At 37.3% G+C, this 18,880-nt stretch overlaps 2 protein-coding genes and 1 long non-coding RNA gene across 3 annotated transcripts in view; 2 read left to right on the forward strand and 1 right to left on the reverse strand.

Moving 5' to 3' along the window:
* The first annotated feature begins 936 nt into the window (after window positions 1-936).
* Window positions 937-1,597, forward strand: LOC108358702 (uncharacterized). Its single transcript, XR_001846818.1, has 2 exons — window positions 937-1,307; window positions 1,344-1,597. It is a non-coding gene; the product is annotated as an uncharacterized LOC108358702 (long non-coding RNA).
* Window positions 1,590-7,984, reverse strand: Tsc1 (tuberous sclerosis 1 protein hamartin). Its single transcript, XM_017610151.1, has 9 exons — window positions 7,538-7,984; window positions 7,228-7,484; window positions 6,734-7,174; window positions 5,929-6,682; window positions 5,023-5,870; window positions 4,361-4,958; window positions 3,698-3,855; window positions 2,134-2,263; window positions 1,590-2,076 (listed from the first exon to the last, which is right to left on the reverse strand). The coding sequence occupies exons 1-9, from the start codon at window positions 7,629-7,631 to the stop codon at window positions 1,661-1,663; spliced, it is 3,696 nt and encodes a 1,231-aa protein (XP_017465640.1). The 5' UTR covers window positions 7,632-7,984; the 3' UTR covers window positions 1,590-1,660.
* Window positions 7,985-14,947: 6,963 nt separating this feature from the next.
* GatB (glutamyl-tRNA(Gln) amidotransferase subunit B, mitochondrial) overlaps window positions 14,948-18,880 on the forward strand; it is a 9,938-nt gene continuing 6,005 nt past the window's right edge. The window contains exons 1-7 of the mRNA XM_017610153.1: window positions 14,948-15,146; window positions 15,232-15,376; window positions 15,504-15,617; window positions 15,669-15,835; window positions 17,025-17,173; window positions 17,235-17,659; window positions 18,121-18,257. Of these exons, the coding sequence (XP_017465642.1) occupies window positions 15,070-15,146; window positions 15,232-15,376; window positions 15,504-15,617; window positions 15,669-15,835; window positions 17,025-17,173; window positions 17,235-17,659; window positions 18,121-18,257 (1,214 nt within the window). The 5' untranslated portion in view covers window positions 14,948-15,069. The remainder of the gene's footprint in view (window positions 15,147-15,231; window positions 15,377-15,503; window positions 15,618-15,668; window positions 15,836-17,024; window positions 17,174-17,234; window positions 17,660-18,120; window positions 18,258-18,880) is intronic.

Genomic DNA, 18,880 nt, shown 5'->3' on the forward strand with positions numbered 1-18,880 from the left:
TGTACACATAAGATAAAGAATAATTTAACACAACGGCATGATTTATAGAAGAATTTGCATAATAAAAATGATTTTTCATGCGTTCAACAATTTCGCGGTTTTCTCCGTTCTCTTCGTTGTTTACTTCTTACAACAAAGATGGCGTCGAGATTTCGGCAGCTAGAAAATAACTTTTTTCGTTCTTTCCTTCCCGCGTGATCTTGTGTCTTTCGTTCATGAGTTTTTTGTCGAAAAATAAGAGGTTTATATTTAGCTAGCATCTACTATAGCACGAAAAATTGTAGTTGAAGAGGTAAGTTTATGAAAATGTATTGATGTGTGGCATCACTGTAGTAAGCAACACTGAGGGCTCCGCTATCAACAAAATTCTACGTATACAGATAGCGTTTATGTATAAGTTCTGCATTCTTGACTAATTTCACCTTTAATATCAGCTGATCGGCGCTGCCAGATTATTTAATAAAAACGTAACACTGGCATAACATGGACGTTACACAATCAAGAGCTTGCTTTCAAGTTGCAATACACTCCTAACTACAACGTTACAAGATCAAGAACTTGCTCTCAACCCATTAAAAACCCTATCTGTTACCCTATGCGTTATATACGCCTACCCAGTAACCCTATTTGTTAACTAATGCGTTATATATGCCTAGTACCATGATAAAAAAATAGCAAGGTATAACCGTTCTCTCAATTTGTCGGCCATGATTTTTTTTTGAAGTTTGCCAACATTTTAAAATCATATAAAAGTGAAAATAAAAAATTGAAATTGTACGAAATTGTTGTTGCTTTAGATTGAAAATGAAAATGTGTGAGTGAGTTTGTGAGTAAATTTAAAAATTAAATTGTTTGGAAACGTCAAGAATTTTAAAAGTGACTCTCAGCGGTTCTACCTTACTATATTTTTATCATGCCTAGTACCTACTACAAAAAGTTTGTGAGAGAAATTCAAAAACTTTCCCTCATTTTTCCTTGTCGGCTCCGCAGGTGTTGACGGCTTTGGACTTGCGAACTTTCTTCCTGGCTCGTAATTTGTTGCAGTTGGCTGATACGTGCGCAGAGAAGAAATGTTTCTAGCAGAGCGGAAATTTGATAGATCGTTGCTATTATCGTATAATCGTAAGCGTAGCTTACCAAGGTGACTCCAACAGGCGGCGGAGGGAGTTTTATCATGTAGAGATTAATTAAACAGCGTCGGGGAGAGTACGCCGGCTTGACGGACCGGCGACGAGTCCAGAACGGGTGGCGAATACCTCCGCCAGGTCAACTGCCACTAGGACCGATCTATCCCAAGGTCGACGTTTGTTCAGACCTCAGTATATCCGATATGATATACTGAGGTTCAGACTCTCGCTAATCTGTGTAGGGATGGTGTTCAATTATGTGGTGGTGATGTGCATTTTTCGGAATCCACATTGGTATTGGCTATCTTGAGGTGCTTCGTCATGCTGAAAATGAGTGGTACTTCCAAAGTTTTTTCCACTAGGGTTGTGAGGAAGGGATATGTCCGCTTTCTTCTCTGATTTACATACTTACATACATACATGTTACAAGCACACGAACCTTCTTAAAATAAACACAATAGATTACTTTACTTTGAGTCGCGTATTGCAATTATATTAATGTTTATTAGGTATTGTTATCCTCTTTATCTTTGTTATTGTTGCAAATGTACATGCGGATGCATATGACTGCCTTTTCCACTTGATGAATCATAGTTTTGTGCCTTAGGTGAGGCTTGCAAAGTTGACGCCACTGCTGCTGCTGCCGCTGCAGAACTTGTACTCGCTACAATGTTAATGGCACTAGCCACAGCGGTTGTAGAAGCTGTCATTGCAGAGCTAGCCAAATCCGGTGCTGGGAAGCGCCTGCCTTCAATAATGTTTGCACTACTCTTCACAGCCACAGTGGGAATTCCATTTCCCCCACCACCGCCGCTTATCTCCAGTGTAGGTGTTTCAACTAATTGCTGCAAATTCCGAAGTTCTGTGGAACGTAAACTTGCAGAAAGACTTTCACTCGAAGCCAAAGAAGTCGACAGCGGCGAATTTCGATCCATAGATGAAGCAACATCTATAAAATTTGAGTTTTAACTTATTTAACAAAAATTCGAAATTTTCGTCATCTTACCGGTCTTATCGGTATCTGGCGAACAAGCAGTTAAAAATACACCGCCTTGTGGTTTAAATACAGACATCATTAGTTTTTCCTCCATTTGCATTATAATGGTTTTCTGTACATCATATTTCTTGTTGAGCGACTGTATAAAAGAAAAGCAATAAAATTTGCATTAGTTCAGCAGTGGGAACTATGTACACACTAAGTACAATTACAAATGCAAATACCCAGCAATAGAAAAGGGTGAATGCCAAACATAACATTTTACTGCTTGCTGGTAATTATAATAATAATAATAATAATAAGAATAATAGATTGGCGCTTACACATACATATGTGTGTTTGGCCGAGCTTCTCCTCCGACTTGTGGCGTGCGCCTTGACGTTGTCACACAAAGCGGAGGGACCTGCAGTTTTACGCCGACTCCGAACGCCGATTATATTTTTAGGAGAAGCTGTTTTTCATGGCAGAAATACACTCGGAAGTTTGCCATTGCCTGCCGAGGGACGACCGCTGTTAAGAAAAAACCTTTTTTCTATATTTTTTTTGCGATGTTGCTTTGGACCAGCCGTTGAACCCAAGTTCTGATGAGTGAAAGCGCGCACTGCTTACCACTACACCACAGCGGCCGAGCGGTAATTATTATACTTATTTTAAATTCTTTTGCAAATACTTATTCGCAATATGATTCATTCTATAACGAGTTAGGCGCAAGAATAAAAGTTGTAGTGATTGCTGCCAGCAAAAGATTTTTTTTTTTTAACAAAAAGAACAATTTCATACAGAAAAACATAAAAAATTATAATTTAAAAAACTAAAACCTCGCTATTATAATTTCCATTCGTACTGTCATCAGGTATGTAACTTAAGAATAGAAATCTCTGCATCTTTTAGGCGCATCAATATTACATAGTTACATCCCGAGCTAATAAAAGGGAGGTAATAAAAAAGGAGGGCAACTGCAGAGCCAGTGCTCGCATGGGAATGTATCTCCCTATTTGCTTTGCTTCCGAGCTCTATTTTAAACTTATTCTCAAAAACAACTACCTGGGAATCTGCTGTTGTTGTAACAGCATACAAAGTTTTTGGGGAGTGTTGCTAGAGTGACAGTCTTTGGCCAGATATAAATCTGGGTCGTTCCGGTTACGTAGACCCGACTATCGTGGGAACGGGATACCGAATGTTGTTGTTGTTGTTGTAGTAGCATACAAGTTCCCCAAAGAGTTTGTGGGGAATGTTGCTGGAGTGACAGTCCTTGGCCAAATATATGTCTGGGTCCTTCCGGTTACGTAGACCCGACAGTCGTGGGAACGCGGAATACCGAATTGTAAGGTTTGGTTACCTAAGCAAGATTAGATCGCCGTAACAACAGCCCTTCTGTGAGATTATAACCCTTACTACTCAGAATTCTCGTTTCTGTGTTGCCGGAGAATGGGTCAGAACTTCTATTGGCGTAATTTTTACCGTGGATCCACGGTAAAAGTTACTGTGGCGTGTGTAAGTAGACACTCCCTAAAATCTTAGTAATGAATGTTTATAGCGATTTGTTAAATACGAAAAAAAAGTTCATAAAAACCTTGAAAACTTCCTCATATTCATCCTTCACTGCTTTGAGTAGGCGCTTTTGTTCTGTGATAACTTTTTCGCTAGTCTGGAGCTGTGCTTGTAGTTCGTTGATTTTATGTTTTGCACTATCCAATTGCGAAGTTTTTTCTTCTAAAACGTGACGCAAATCTAAGACAAACCAAATTTTTTTCAGTTGGCATCAAACAGTAGCTTCATGCGAAACCCGTACGTCTAGTAAAATATTTGGTTTTATACTTAAAATTGTTTAGGTAAAAGAAAACCAAATTTGCTCATTTTAATCATTTTCAAAACCCACAGTAAAGAACGATGAAGGATCAGCAATGGTGTACGTTTTCTTGTTTCCTCAGGCGAATTGTACTTTATTGTGGGTATAATGAATCATTTAGCCAATCCAAACACTTTGCAAATGGTAAAAAAGAAATACTAGTTTTAAAAATTCTGCACTCTTTAGATATTGTACGAGTTGGCTTTGGGGGCGAATTAAATTGTTTTCTTTTTTCTCTTATAAAAAGCTGAACTGAGTTAAATTTTTAAACAACTTTTTTTTCCGATGATATACAATAACCAATAAATTTTAAGCAGCTGTAAGAGTTTCGCTTGGAGTTTTTATAAATTCACGTATTCCTATATTGTGAATTGTAAGTCGGCTTACCTTTAAACTCTTTACTGCAGTTACTTTGGAACATATGGAATTCCTCATCGCGTGCTTTGAAATTATCTATTTCTGAAAGTCGGTCGCGGCACTTAATTTGCACCTCACCCATAATAATGAATTCTGCTTCCAAACGTGCTAATTCTTGCTTACATTGTAGTCCTATATCTGCTTGTTGTTGTGCCAACTGCAATTCTGAAGTTAGATTAAAGACATGACCGCGCAAGGCCTCTAACTCGTACGTGTCGCCTTTTCGATTAGCTAACTCTTCGTTTAGACGAACTTGTAATTTATCGTTGGCCTGCCGAAGGCACTTGTTTTGCTCTATTTCACTTTGGTATTTAAACTTGATCTGGGTCAATTCATCTATGTAGAGCTGCTCACGCTCATTGTGCAATTTGGTGTTATTTTCGATTTGTTGCAGTAGTTCTTTGTTCCTAGCGGTAATACTTTTAACTTGTTCACGCAAGCGATCACGTTCCATTTCAACACTGCGCTTATCGCGACTTCGTCCCATTAGACGTCTGTTTCTTTCCGCGTGCATTTCACGACGATGTCGCTCGTATTGCAATTGTAAATAGAGCAGTTGAAATTGTTCCTATAAAAATGAGTAAAAAGCTTATCTACAGTATTCTTCCATGTGTAACAAATTACATCCATACCTGATCCAGTCGGCCCCCTATATCATTTCCGTCTTTTGATCGGGAATTGCGTGAAACATACAGATCTAGTAGCTCTTGTGGATACAGCTGATTCCTTTCATGCACGTTACGTAAATTCACACTCTCAAGCAACATTTGAAACAAAGAGTTTTCGTAATTTTGTGAAATATTTTCAACGGTCTGCGTTGAAGCATGATTGAACGAATTGACCATTGCACCGCCATCAAGCAATTGTTTCTTAGCAGTTGCAATAGCTAACATTTTTCCGCTTTTTTGCAAACGATGCTGCAATATGGTTAAATTCTTCGCGTTCGTCTTTGCAACGTTATTAGCAATTCCGTCGTCACTGTCATCTTGAATCTGTTCTGTGCCCGTTTTTGACGTTAACAAATTTATTGCTGAACATGACTTTGTTCGCCGAACATTCCTCATATCGGTTTCAACAGCCTCCATTTCTCCAGCATGTTTTTTGTTCAATCTTACTCTCATACAACTTGAATCATTGTAACAGTCGCTGACCATACGGCTACGACGCTTAAGGCCTTTTACTAATAAAAGTTGCATGGACCGGCTGGTTGGAATTTGCAGCCCACCCTCAGTACACATAGATCGATCGGTTTCATTGCAATCATTGCAAACTTTTGTAATATTTTCCAGTGCCGATAATGTTGATGTTGAAAGTGGCGCCATAGATCCTGACTGCGCGGTAAAATTTGGTGTTGGTGTTACAGAAGGAGTTAATGCTTGTGTCGGTGTTGGAGTAGGTGTAGGCGTCGGCACAGTTGACGACAGCATGTGATTGCTGTTTGTCATGCAACTTAAATCTGCATCGGGTGTTCCACATTTAGCTGAAAGAAATAGCAATAACGAAAATTAAACAACTCCGCTCTTTTTTTAAATACTTACAGTTGATTTCGTTGGGTGAACGAAAAGAATTTTGCTGTTTGGTCATCATTGCCTCAATCGTTTGAAATGGGCTATGTGATCGGCTACGATCATGCACAATCTGTTGTAATCTGCGATCGTATGTTGTAGATACGCGTGTCACCACCCGTGTATTTACTTCTTGCTCAAACAGCGTCGTTGTTGCTGTTACAGCTCCGCCATCTGCTGCCATATCGGAGAAATTGAATTGATTTTGATTCTCTTTGCGTAAAGGCGAAGAAGGTTGACTAGCAAAAATGGCACGCACTGCATGAGGATTCGTCATATGCTGTTTATGCTCTTTTAAGTCTTTCATAGGAGTTGTCTCCGGCGTTGCTTCTACAGCGGCTTCAGGCGGAGATGAACCTGTAAGACCCGCAACTTGATTGGAGATGCTGGAAACGAAGGCACCCGCAGGCGGTAATGGTAGCATATAACAAGGTGTAGGTGTTAATGGCATTTGTCCGGATGCTGTTATTTCATTGTAAGGGCTCCAAATAGCACCACTCATGTTTCTATTTGCATCAAAGTCATGTTGCCACATTGGGCCATTACTGCCTCGTATGTGATATTGCTGCTGCTGGTCCCTTATATGCTCAGCGGTGTAGTAAACCTTATCTGACTTGTAGGCCGAGTTGTAATCATTGCTTCTCTTCAACTCTAACATAAATCGGGCTTCTCCTGGCGCTTCCATAAGTCCTCTTGATATTGAAACCATTTGCTCCGAATTGAAATCCTATGAACGAAAAATTGGCATGTCAAGTCTCTAGTATTTAAAATAATGTACCTGATGAAGCATGGGAAGAGACAATCTCGCGCACTCCTCTACGACGTCATGTGGCTCCTTTTCTTTCCAGCGACCATGATTAACTTCACTATCTATTGTCGCTGTTACCAGCATTGGATGCATCCGCACTGTCTCTAACAAAGGTTTGATTGTGTGGTGGAAAATAGCACCTTTTTCTTTTTTTACAAAATCACTTAGAAAGGCTAAAAAGTTACAAGGATACATCCCGTAAAGACGATGAAACAACATTTGTAATCCCAACTGTAGGTGCACAAGCTTATCATCTGGTAATCCCTTGGGATTCTGACAGTTCCAAGTTGCTAAATGCGCGAAGACTTCAAATAAATCGCCTAACATATTTGGAACCAAGTTAGGTATGATGGGTAATAATGTTATGATACAAAGTAGCGCACTCATAAGTGGTACGATATCCTTTTCAGTCTAAAAGTTTAATTTGATCAAAATGTACCACAATAACAGTAATAAATACATACCATCAAAAGCTTAAACATATCTTTTATAAGGCGATGTTTTTCAACTTTGAATAACCAAGTCGGATTGTTACGAACAACAAAAAATAAAAAGTTTAAAGCCTGTAAGCGATGTGTTTGTAATTTAAGCCAATCAGATATACGGTCGAAAATGAATGCATCGTGCGGCGGTTGTACTTTGACCAAAACCTCCATAATTCGTTGGGAACCTGTTTTGTAATAATACTCCATCATATAGTGAACAGGCCATGTCTCTTTGTCTGTAAAAAATTTACTCAAATAAACAACATTGTAAACAAATAAATGAACTTACTTTGTGTAAACAATTCCACCAGTTTTCGCTTGGATTCCTCGCACTCGTGTATTTGATTCGACTCCAAATCGACAAACACCCTTTCCACATCCATGCTAATAGTTGACGTTGATTTTTTTATCGGTTGTGTCGCTAAAATTTCGGGCCTTTACTCCAACTACGACTGTTCATCTATTTCTTTTCTATCTTCTAAATGATTGTAAACATTTACAAACATGTGGAAATGACCGTAAATATAAAGCATAAAACTCTTCCAATTTACATCCGGTCATTTCATCATATCCACCAAAATATCGGAACTAGAACTACAATTGTATTGTGCGGAAAATTATTTCCAAACACCTCATTTTAACTTTTCATTCACCCAACAGTGTAGAAAATTAAAGAGAAAGAAGCAATTACGTTCCCAATTTCTAATATTTTGCAAATGTCAAATAAATAGCAAGATGATTAATACGACAAGTAGAATAGAACATTAGTGATGCCACCTGAAACTTTACCGACCGTCTTCACGTACTGGAAAATCTCGCTAGCGTGACGCCGCAGAGTAAGGCTTTCTGCACATTGGTCGTCCAGTCATAGTTGCTTCATTGTCACAATCATGATGCAACGATTACATGACGACTACACTTTCGCACACTCGGTCGTGATATTTCAATTCATTTGGCTTCTAAAAATTCACTTGGAGCAGGTATTTTCTGTTTTTCTGGTTGATATTTTCGCGAAATATTTACAAAAACCTGCAATTTTTAAAATATAGACTGTGCTGCAACAATACTACAGTTATCCACTTTTTAATAATTTCCACAGATTTTATGCAAAACATACTAATTTTTATGCAATTTTAATGCAAATATTAACTTTTTCACTATTTTTTCCCCATAAAATGCAAACAAACAATGCGTGCACAACGATTAGCAAACGACATTGTCGTACTTATCCGTTTCTGCATCTTCTATGATTTGCCGATAACTAGCCGATAACGACAAGTGTGCAGATCTCCTTTGAAATGCATGTGCTCGGCTCAAAATTTTAGGGCGAGACGATAACGCAACTATGATTGGACGACAAGTGTGCAGATAGCCTAAAAAGGGTTTTACACATTCTGCTTGAGAATTGATCGTTATAGATACAGATCTGAATAACCCTGCAAAAATCGTTGGACCATGTAATCTATTTGTGGTATATTGGAGTACTTACAAAAGTGTTGTTGTTGTTGTTGTAACAGCATACAAATTCCCCAAAGAGATTTTGGGGAGTGTTGCTGGAGTGGCGGCAGTCCTTGGCCAGATATATATCTATCTGGGTCGTTCCGGTTACGTAGACCCGACTGTCGTGGGAACGTTCCTCTGTCATGCTGTAGCAGACCAACTCGTGTCTCTGCACCAGCTTATTGTTTGTTACCCGATCAGTGCTATGTTTTAACGAAATGTGATTGAAGTTGAGCATTTGAAAGCACATTTGCATGTCTGGCTGTAGCTGAACGTGTAGAGATGCTCGCTGTTAGTTCGTAGCTCCCAGCATGTTCGGGTTCGAATGCCGTCAGAGGCAACATGTAAGTTTTAATTTTTGTCTTGGCTTTTATTTATTTCGAAAAAGCATTTGAGAAGCGAAGAACAAAAGCGTGTACAAACGAAAAAATATAACAGCAATGCCATTGTTAATATGTTAGAGTAGTTTTGTGCTACTCTGATGTAATGCAGGGATGGAGTATATGGTCCTGCCCTAGGACATCGCAATGTTAATTGGACCATATTTTTTATATGAATTGTGGTTAATTTTGGAGTACTCCTTAGTCCTTAGGGAGTACTCTTCACATGCATGCATGGAGTAGTCGCGATTTTTGCAGGGAAGCGACCGATTGTCAAAAGCGAACGATTGCGAACTCGCGTAAATGTACATTTGCTAAATGTGATAGCATGAACGCTCTTCGAAAAAATATGTTCGAAAATTCTAAATATTGCTTTTTGAATGCTGCATTACGCGAAAAAAACTATTTTAACGCATTTAGCTAAAAATTATACTCTACATATACACACATTTATACATTTTTATCCATACAATATTCGTCACGTAAATGCAACTAAATGCAACTCCATTTCTGCATTAAAAGTCTAAATCATGAACCAATTAGAACAGATCTGACCGGTTGAGAAGCAGCCATTTGTAGTAGCAATTGAGAAAAGTGTGTGTCGTTCGTAATTTTGAAGTTTGCTATTTCTGTTTTGCTTCTTTCTTTATGTGTATTATTTCAGTGATTTTTAACCGATTTTCAATAAATTTTTTGTGCAAATGTAATTAAAATGAAGTGTGCGGTGATTGGAAGCAAAAACACGTACAAAAATAATAAATTCGTTAGCATAAACATGTGCTACAACATTGCATGCATTTTTTTCTTTATGCTTCGTCTTCGTATTCTTTGTTTACTTCTCACAGAAAATAACATGGCGCCGAAATTACAAACGTCAGGCAGAAAATTTCTTTTTTCTTTTACTTCATCTTGTCAGAACTTGTGTAGTTGGATCATGGGTTTTTTCCCGTACGCAACGCGGGATCCCGCGGGTGCCCAAAATAGACCCAGAAATCTTTCCCGTACTCAACCAAATGGGTAATAGAGCGAAAATTGGAACGTAAGTGTCTTCTTTTTCCTGCCCGAAACAGCCAGTGTCAAAGTGCATATCAGCTGTTTTCTGTTCACATGCGCCTGCATTTACTTGTTGCTTTTAAAAAATAGTAAGTGGCCTGTTGATATATTTTCAATCTTTATAACTTAAAATCAAATTTTTGAAACCAAAATTCAATTTCCAAGAATTTGCATATAACAGGTCTATTCTGCACGTTACCGAAGATTTTGTGACCGGAAAATTTTATTACCAAAAAATGTTAACAATTCTTGTCACCGGGATTCTAGGTACGTTGGTAAGGCAGTGAAAATATTAAGCAACTCAGCTATGAAGATTTGTGGAAATTCCTGTATTGCATATTTCACGGGGCAATATTTTGTTACCAGCTTAAGAGATGGTAACCAAATTTACCATGAACCAAAAATACAAGATCAACGCGGAGTAGCCCGTTAGAATCGCATTTATACCTTGGTTATAACGCACGGGGCGAATCGTAACAAATCGCAGCGAATTCGTTCAAGTGCATTATAATCGTTCGAATTTATTGCCCATACAATAGATTATTAAATGACAGTTCACTTCGTTCCGTTACTTCCATTATAATCCAGGCATTAGGAAAAAAGTTTAACGATTTTGACATTAGCCGTTTGTTTACATTTCTTCATTGTTTACAATTTAGTGGTGGCTTTTTACTGCAATTTTCTTCATTTTCGCCTGTGACAACGTATGTACACATAAGATAAAGAATAATTTAACACAACAACATGATTTATAGAACAATTTGCATAAAAACAAAAATGATTATTCACACGTTCAACAATTTCGCGGTTTTCTTCGTTCTCTTTGTTGTTTACTTCTTACAACAAAGATGGCGTCGAGATTTCAGCAGCTAGAAAATAACTTTTTTCTTTTTTTCCTTCCCGCGTGATCTTGTGTCTTTTGTTCATGCAAATTTACCGGTTACAAGAGAGCACAGAATGCGAAAAAGGTTTAAAAATTGACAGACACTTCAACTGGCGGTTATAAAATTTATGTCACCAGCGCAGAATAGACCTCTAAGTGACAATAGGTTTGTTNACAATTCTTGTCACCGGGATTCTAGGTACGTTGGTAAGGCAGTGAAAATATTAAGCAACTCAGCTATGAAGATTTGTGGAAATTCCTGTATTGCATATTTCACGGGGCAATATTTTGTTACCAGCTTAAGAGATGGTAACCAAATTTACCATGAACCAAAAATACAAGATCAACGCGGAGTAGCCCGTTAGAATCGCATTTATACCTTGGTTATAACGCACGGGGCGAATCGTAACAAATCGCAGCGAATTCGTTCAAGTGCATTATAATCGTTCGAATTTATTGCCCATACAATAGATTATTAAATGACAGTTCACTTCGTTCCGTTACTTCCATTATAATCCAGGCATTAGGAAAAAAGTTTAACGATTTTGACATTAGCCGTTTGTTTACATTTCTTCATTGTTTACAATTTAGTGGTGGCTTTTTACTGCAATTTTCTTCATTTTCGCCTGTGACAACGTATGTACACATAAGATAAAGAATAATTTAACACAACAACATGATTTATAGAACAATTTGCATAAAAACAAAAATGATTATTCACACGTTCAACAATTTCGCGGTTTTCTTCGTTCTCTTTGTTGTTTACTTCTTACAACAAAGATGGCGTCGAGATTTCAGCAGCTAGAAAATAACTTTTTTCTTTTTTTCCTTCCCGCGTGATCTTGTGTCTTTTGTTCATGCAAATTTACCGGTTACAAGAGAGCACAGAATGCGAAAAAGGTTTAAAAATTGACAGACACTTCAACTGGCGGTTATAAAATTTATGTCACCAGCGCAGAATAGACCTCTAAGTGACAATAGGTTTGTTCGTCGAAAATCCAGCAAGAATTATCCAACACTCAAAATATCAGAGAGTAAGAAAAAATTCTCTCAAATTCTCTCTCATGTTGAGAAACTTGCAAATTTCTGCACGAACGCAAATTTGCAGGAATTTGCAAGTTTCGCTGCCAGCTGGCGTCCACGGTTGCATTTCAAACATAAAAAATTTTTATAGAATTTTTAAAATTCTTTCGGATGGCCAAAAACAGGATATACATGTATATTTCTTGTTGTTCTGACTTTCTTTAACATACATTTCAATTTCTTCATCGTACTAGCTGTCGGGTTTCTTAAATCGACTCTGGTTGCAATTGCATTCCGATTGCGAATACAATTTTTTTCAGCCGAATTAAGTTCAAATCATTGGAATTAACTAAATTAATTATATCAACAATTATTTACTTCTTTTTTCATAAAAAAATCGCTCGTGTTTATAAATTTTTAAATTTAACGAACTAATTTATTCAAATTATTGTAGACAAAAATGCAACCATGCGCCACCACCACATGTTTTTCGTGTTTGCAAATTCTTGCTGGCAAAATTTTTTCCAGCAAGAATTTGCAACTTCTCTCCAAGAGAACTGTCACTTTGCTCTCACAATTTTTGAGTGTTGGATAATTTTTTGGTCTGCACGAATGCGATTTGGGCAAAAATCGTGATAATTCGTACAAATTCGTACAAATTTTTTGCTCGACGAACAAACCTAATATTAAAAACAACATGAATCTCCAATTCTGGCTTGTTTTGGGCACTCGCGGATAGGGACGCGTATCGCACTGAAAATTCGGTATATTTATTTATTTATTTATTACAGTCATTTGACCTATATACATTCACGTATATACATTTGAATGATGTATTGCAATATATAATAAAAGTAAAGTTAAATTTAACGCTTAAAATAAGTTAACCTGTTACACTTTTATTTTTCTAAGCTATATAATAGTATGTATATTTAACTAAGATAGCATATTCTCGATGCTGTTGGAATGGACGGGATTCCAAGCAGTACCGTAAATATATCACGTACGATATGCGGTCTAAGAGTGTAATTTCCAGAGCTGCCACAACTGAACGGTTGGAAAGGACTAGTTTGCAAGCCGCTTCTTATAAACTTCTCTACCGGCAGGCGATCTGAATGGACGAAATCCAGAGTCGTGCTATTTGATCGGACGGAAAGAACTAGTTTCCATGCCGACCTTCTTATTTCATACATTATGGGTGATCTGAATGGACCAAATCCAGAGTCATCCAGCTAGTACGTATGGAAAGGACTAGTTTCCATGCCGGACCTTTCTATCTGATAGCCAATATTCTACAGTGATCAAGTAGCAGCCTTTTGAAGGTACCAACGTTTTCGCAATTTTGTATTTGAGCTGGAAGTTCATTATAACATTTTAATCCCTTATAAAAGATATTCTTCTTATCTATTTCCGTTTTATACAGCGGCAGCCNCCAACGTTTTCGCAATTTTGTATTTGAGCTGGAAGTTCATTATAACATTTTAATCCCTTATAAAAGATATTCTTCTTATTTATTTCCGTTTTATACAGCGGCAGCCGGAAGCTATTATTTCCCCTGATTAAATACGAATGGGTTTCACTATTATATCGTAGGATATCACTCAGCTAATCTGGGAGTCTACCTTGTTTTATATTAAACACGAATTACATAGCGTGATAGTAAATTTGCTGTTTCACGCTCAGCCAGATTAATTCTGCGATCATTTCCTGTATGGGTGTGTCGTACCGCTTGTTCAGTATAAATCGCATAGCCCTATTTTGCATTTTTTTGAAGCTTATCTATTTGTGTGTCGCTTGCTATAAAAAATATTCTTGGACAGTATATGAAATGTGGTTCAATTATAGATCTGTAGACCAAAGTCGTATACCTCCTTCCTAAGTACTTACATGATCTTTTCATGAGACACATTTGTTGACCAATTTTTGCTACTGTGTAGTCAATATGTTCCTCAAATTTTAGCTTATCGATATATATACCTAGATATTTAATGATTCTCACTTTCTCAATTACTTCATCTTTAATTTTTAAACTGTAATTATCGGAGCTAACGTTAGCTGCTCTAGATATGACTATAAACTTTGTCTTGTTCACATTTAATTGCAGTCTTTGGCATCACAGAAAGGATAATTCTACTGCCTGAGGGTTATAATCCCTACGCAGAAAGGTGTTCTCTGCAAAAGGTGTTCAGCGCTTCTTCTTTGGCAACACAGAAAGGAGAATTCTACTGCATGAGGGTTATAATCCCTAAGTGCGGCCGAAGGCCGCCTACGCGGAAAGGTGTTCTCTGCAAAAGGTGTTCAGCGCTTCTTCTTTGGCAACACAGAAAGGAGAATTCTACTGCATGAGGGTTATAATCCCTAAGTGCGGCCGAAGGCCGCCTACGCAGAAAGAATTCTTCGCAAAAATACATTTGTTAAAAAGAACATTATTAATTGTAAAAACTTGTTTTTTCTATTTTTAATTTTTAATCTTTATTCAAAATCGCCCGATATCTAATTTGGCATAATTTCTTTTATTAAAAAATCCCACGTTTTCTGTTAGTTGGGTCATATTCCACTTCAAACTGCTCAGATTGCCTAAGAAAATTCCGTTTCCCCCTTTTTCAAACGGTTCCCTAGGGACCTGTGGGAGGAGCCCAAGGGGGGCGTACACCTGTTTGAAAGCGGGGACTGTCCCCTTTCTAGTGGTGAGGGTTTGGGGAGAAAATTTTCCGATATTATAAATATCGAACAAAATATTGTATCGATATTGAATATCGTATCGGTATCGCGCTTCCCTACCCGTGAGATCGCGCATTGCGTACGGAAAACAACCTATAACCAGTCAAGGAACAAACCTATTATTTTTGAACAGCTGTTTTGCCATCAGCTGTATATTCTTCCAATTCCGCTCTTTCGTAATTTCTCCAAAAAACTTCCTAAACTTCGGGGCTGTGTTGCATATTTTAAAATTCGCTGCATTTTAATAATTAACAACATCAAATGTATCAAAGACTTTTAAGAAAAAAACTTTCCAGAGGATTTTCAAGTCAGATACAAACCACAAAAGCTTTTATCGAGTATGTACTCCTTCAAAACACAAGGCACATAAATAATGTAGCTTGTCAAAACACAAATTCGATTCATTAATGTTCTTTTTGCCAGGAACTGGAAGAGCGTCGTTGGCTTAGAGGTGCACGCGCAACTACTAACTGATTCAAAACTCTTCTCTGGAAGCAACAATGTATTTGGAGCGCCGCTTAATACAGCGGTCTCGTATTTAGATGCTTCTCTGCCGGGTACATTGCCAGTAAGAAAGGATTGTTTTTCAGATCACTAATTACTCAGATTAGTATGGCTCCGTTACATGCAGAAAAAATATGCATTATATATATACATGTATATGTATTAATATCAGCTGTATACATTTTATACAGGTTCTTAATCGGAAATGCGTTGAACTTGGAGTAAAGACAGCTATTGCGCTCGGATGTCGTATCAACGAAACGTCTATGTTTGACCGTAAACATTATTTCTATGCGGACTTACCGGTTTGTCCTTCTCACCTTGAATGTTTACACTCTTATAAAGCTTCGTTACAGGTTGGATACCAAATAACACAACAAAGAGCAGCCTTGGCGAATGATGGCGAGCTGATGTTTCCAGTTATTGTGCCGGGAAAAAAAACTTACTATAAGAAAGCTCGGTTATTACAACTACAATTGGAACAAGACAGTGGAAAATCTTTGCACGACGAAGAATTAAAGAGGTATGTACCTGAGCTGGGCACTTTATGATTACGATTACATTTGGATTACTTAGTGTTGCGATTACTGTAATTGTAATCCTGAAAATTATAATATGATTACTGTAATTGTAATAATAACATGCTTGATTGCGTATACTTTAATTGTAATCCTTAAAATTTAACGATTACGACTACGTAATCGTACTTTTTTGATTACAATTGTAGTAATCGTAATCCTAAAAATTACCGTAATTGTAATCATGAAAATTAGGATTACGATTACAGTAGTCGTAATTATCAAATTTTTGGGATTACAATTAAAGTATTCGCGATCAGGCAATTCGCGAATACGATTACAGTAATCAAGAAAATAGTTTTACTTAAAGCAAATATTGATTTTTATTTACCAAAATGGTTTTAGGTTATGAATTCGCATATTTGTTTGAAATTGATGTAATAATCTACACAGACTCGACTTTGATTAACTGTCCGCCTTGATCTTGTCACACAAAGGAGAGGGGCTTACAGTTTTACGCCATCTCGAAACGCGATTTATTTTTATGAGAATTTGTTTTCCACGTCAGAAAAACACTAGGAGGTGTGCAATTGCCTGCCGAGGGGCGACCGCTATTAGAAAAAAACGTTTTGTGTTTTTTATTTTTTGATGTTGGGCTGAACCGGACTTGAATACAGGCCCTGCGGCGTTCCCACGACAGTCGGGTCTACGTAACCGGAACGACCCAGATTTATATCTGGCCAAGGACTGTCACTCCAGCAACACTCCCCAAAATGTCTTTGGGGAATTTGTATGCTGCTACAACAACAACAACAACAGGCCCTGCGGAATGGTAGAACGTACTGCGAACCACTAAACCACATCGGCCGCTGGGTAACTGTATTGCTTAAACTTTAAATCAAATTTACATACTTTTTGGTGAAGTAGAATAAAGTTCCGCTCGTTTACTTAACAATCAAACCTCTACAGAATATCAGAAAATCGCAATCAACATTTTCTTGATTACGATTACATTAATTGTAATCATAATATTTTTAGCGTTCCCACGACAGTCGGGTCTACGTAACTGAATCGTAATTGAAATGTAATCGTAATCAAAAATTACGCAGCTTTGGTATGCACATAATTGTAACAGCTAAAATGTAGCAGGAATAGCTAAAATTACGCAAATTTGTTTTATTTTATATTTTATAGAAGCCTTGTTGACCTCAACCGGGCTGGTGCGCCACTTATAGAACTGGTGTTTGCTCCAGATTTAGAAACTGGCGAGGAAGCAGCATCCTTAGTAAAGGAATTGATACTGATTCTTAAGTGTCTAAGGTCATGTTCCTGCAAAATGGAAGGTTAGTTAGTATTTTCAATTATGTATATAATTCGCATTATTTACTCATTACTACAACATAGAGGGAGCTCTTCGCGTTGATGCTAATATATCAATTCACAAGAATGGGGAACCTTTAGGAGTCCGTACTGAAATTAAAAACATTGGTTCAGTGCGGAGTATTTCTCAGGCAATCACATTCGAAATACAACGCCAATTTGGAGTTGTATCCAAGGGAGGCGTTATCACAAATGAAACACGGGCATGGGATGCAACCACGCGATGCACGGTGCCTATGCGTGATAAAGAAGTTTTGCAAGATTATCGATTTATGCCAGAACCAAATTTACCGCCGCTGCGTTTAGATTTAAATACAACAACGACCTCTTGTACAGATATTCTAACCGTAGCATCAATTGTAAAGGAACTACCTGAGCTGCCAGAGGATACCAGATCAAATCTAATCAAAAAATATCAGTTAAATCAAGATCTAGCTGTTATACTTGTGGTAAGCTAATATAAGCTTATATTTTATTCTTTAAAATGGTTTGCAGTAAGAGTTAGCAAGCAATGGAGAAGTAAGGAGCGTGTCAGACGTGGCAATATATTTCGTATGCAATATATTTCGAAAAGGCTATGAAATTGAGAAAGTTCAGAAAGCAATTGCATGAGCAGTCACACCTTGCATGTGAAATGTCTTTCGAAAGAGGTTTTTTATTTCCGAAAGACGAATTGCAGATAGCTAGTACACCACGAGCAAATTGAAACGTTTTTGCGAAATCAATTTGCACTCTCTCAATTACAGTCACATCGACCAACTTTTATTGCTGAAATTGATTTCCGAAATGTGACAGAAAGGTCGTTCTGGCTGTTCACACATCGAAATAAAATTTATCTTTCTCAATTTGACACGTCTGACACGCTCTTAACTAATACAAGTTTATCAAAATTTTCTTCTTTTTTTTTTAGAATGAAGCCATTTTGTTGCAATACTTTTTAAATATAATGGAGCACCGTTCTGATATGCCCGCTAAACTGGTGACAAACTTTTTAATAAATGATCTTTTGACTTTTTGCAATAAAGCTAATATAGATGTCGAAGACTGGTAAGTACACATAAACGGCTAATATGTTTACATAGTTTTCAAAATCGTGTCGTTATTTATTTAAGATAGTGTGGTCATTAACTTAGAACATTAATAATTATAATGCCCTTTTCGAGCCTACAAAAGTAATGGCTGGCGCAATTTCTCTTAAAAATTAGAGGTGGTGCGGAGTAGGAATTAGAGAGTGGATTCCGAAAAATATAGTATAACCCTGAAAGTAAAATCCGGCGTAATTCGAAAAATCCTCACACGTCCAGCAAAACAGATCATAGCGCCCGAAAATCAATTTCAATCATTTTTTTTGTACATATTTTTATATATAGACCTCGTCCTGCCGCAGAGGGTTGCGTTAAATACTTAACACCAAGTCATAAAATCTTTATCGTTCGTTCGATTTTCAAAAATGAGGTGTCAAATGAACGGGCTGGACCTGTAGATGTGTAATATGTTTTTAGGTTTTTAAAGGGTTGCCATACGTACGAAAATCAAATTCAAATTATTTATTAAAGTATCCAAATATGGGTATAAAAAAAATGGTTTTGAATAAAGATGAAGATGAAGGGGAAGATGAAAATGAAGGTGAAGATGAAAATGAAGGTGAAGATGAAAATGAAGGTGAAGAT

This window comes from Rhagoletis zephyria, unplaced genomic scaffold, assembly GCF_001687245.7.
Source record: "Rhagoletis zephyria isolate East Lansing unplaced genomic scaffold, Rhagoletis_zephyria_1.1 Rzeph_scaffold_00285, whole genome shotgun sequence".
Classification (NCBI taxonomy): Eukaryota; Metazoa; Arthropoda; class Insecta; order Diptera; family Tephritidae; genus Rhagoletis; species Rhagoletis zephyria.

Bases quoted from the DNA above. Each gene is read 5' to 3' on its own strand.
- Tsc1 (XM_017610151.1), bottom strand. From the start codon at position 7,631: ATGGATGTGGAAAGGGTGTTTGTCGATTTGGAGTCGAATCAAATACAC. The intron at 2,264-3,697 runs GTTTTTATGAAC...TCTTTTATACAG, and splicing joins AATATGAGGAAGTTTTCAAG to TCGCTCAACAAGAAATATGA. The intron at 2,077-2,133 runs GTAAGATGACGA...CAAATTTTATAG, and splicing joins GCCAGATACCGATAAGACCG to ATGTTGCTTCATCTATGGAT.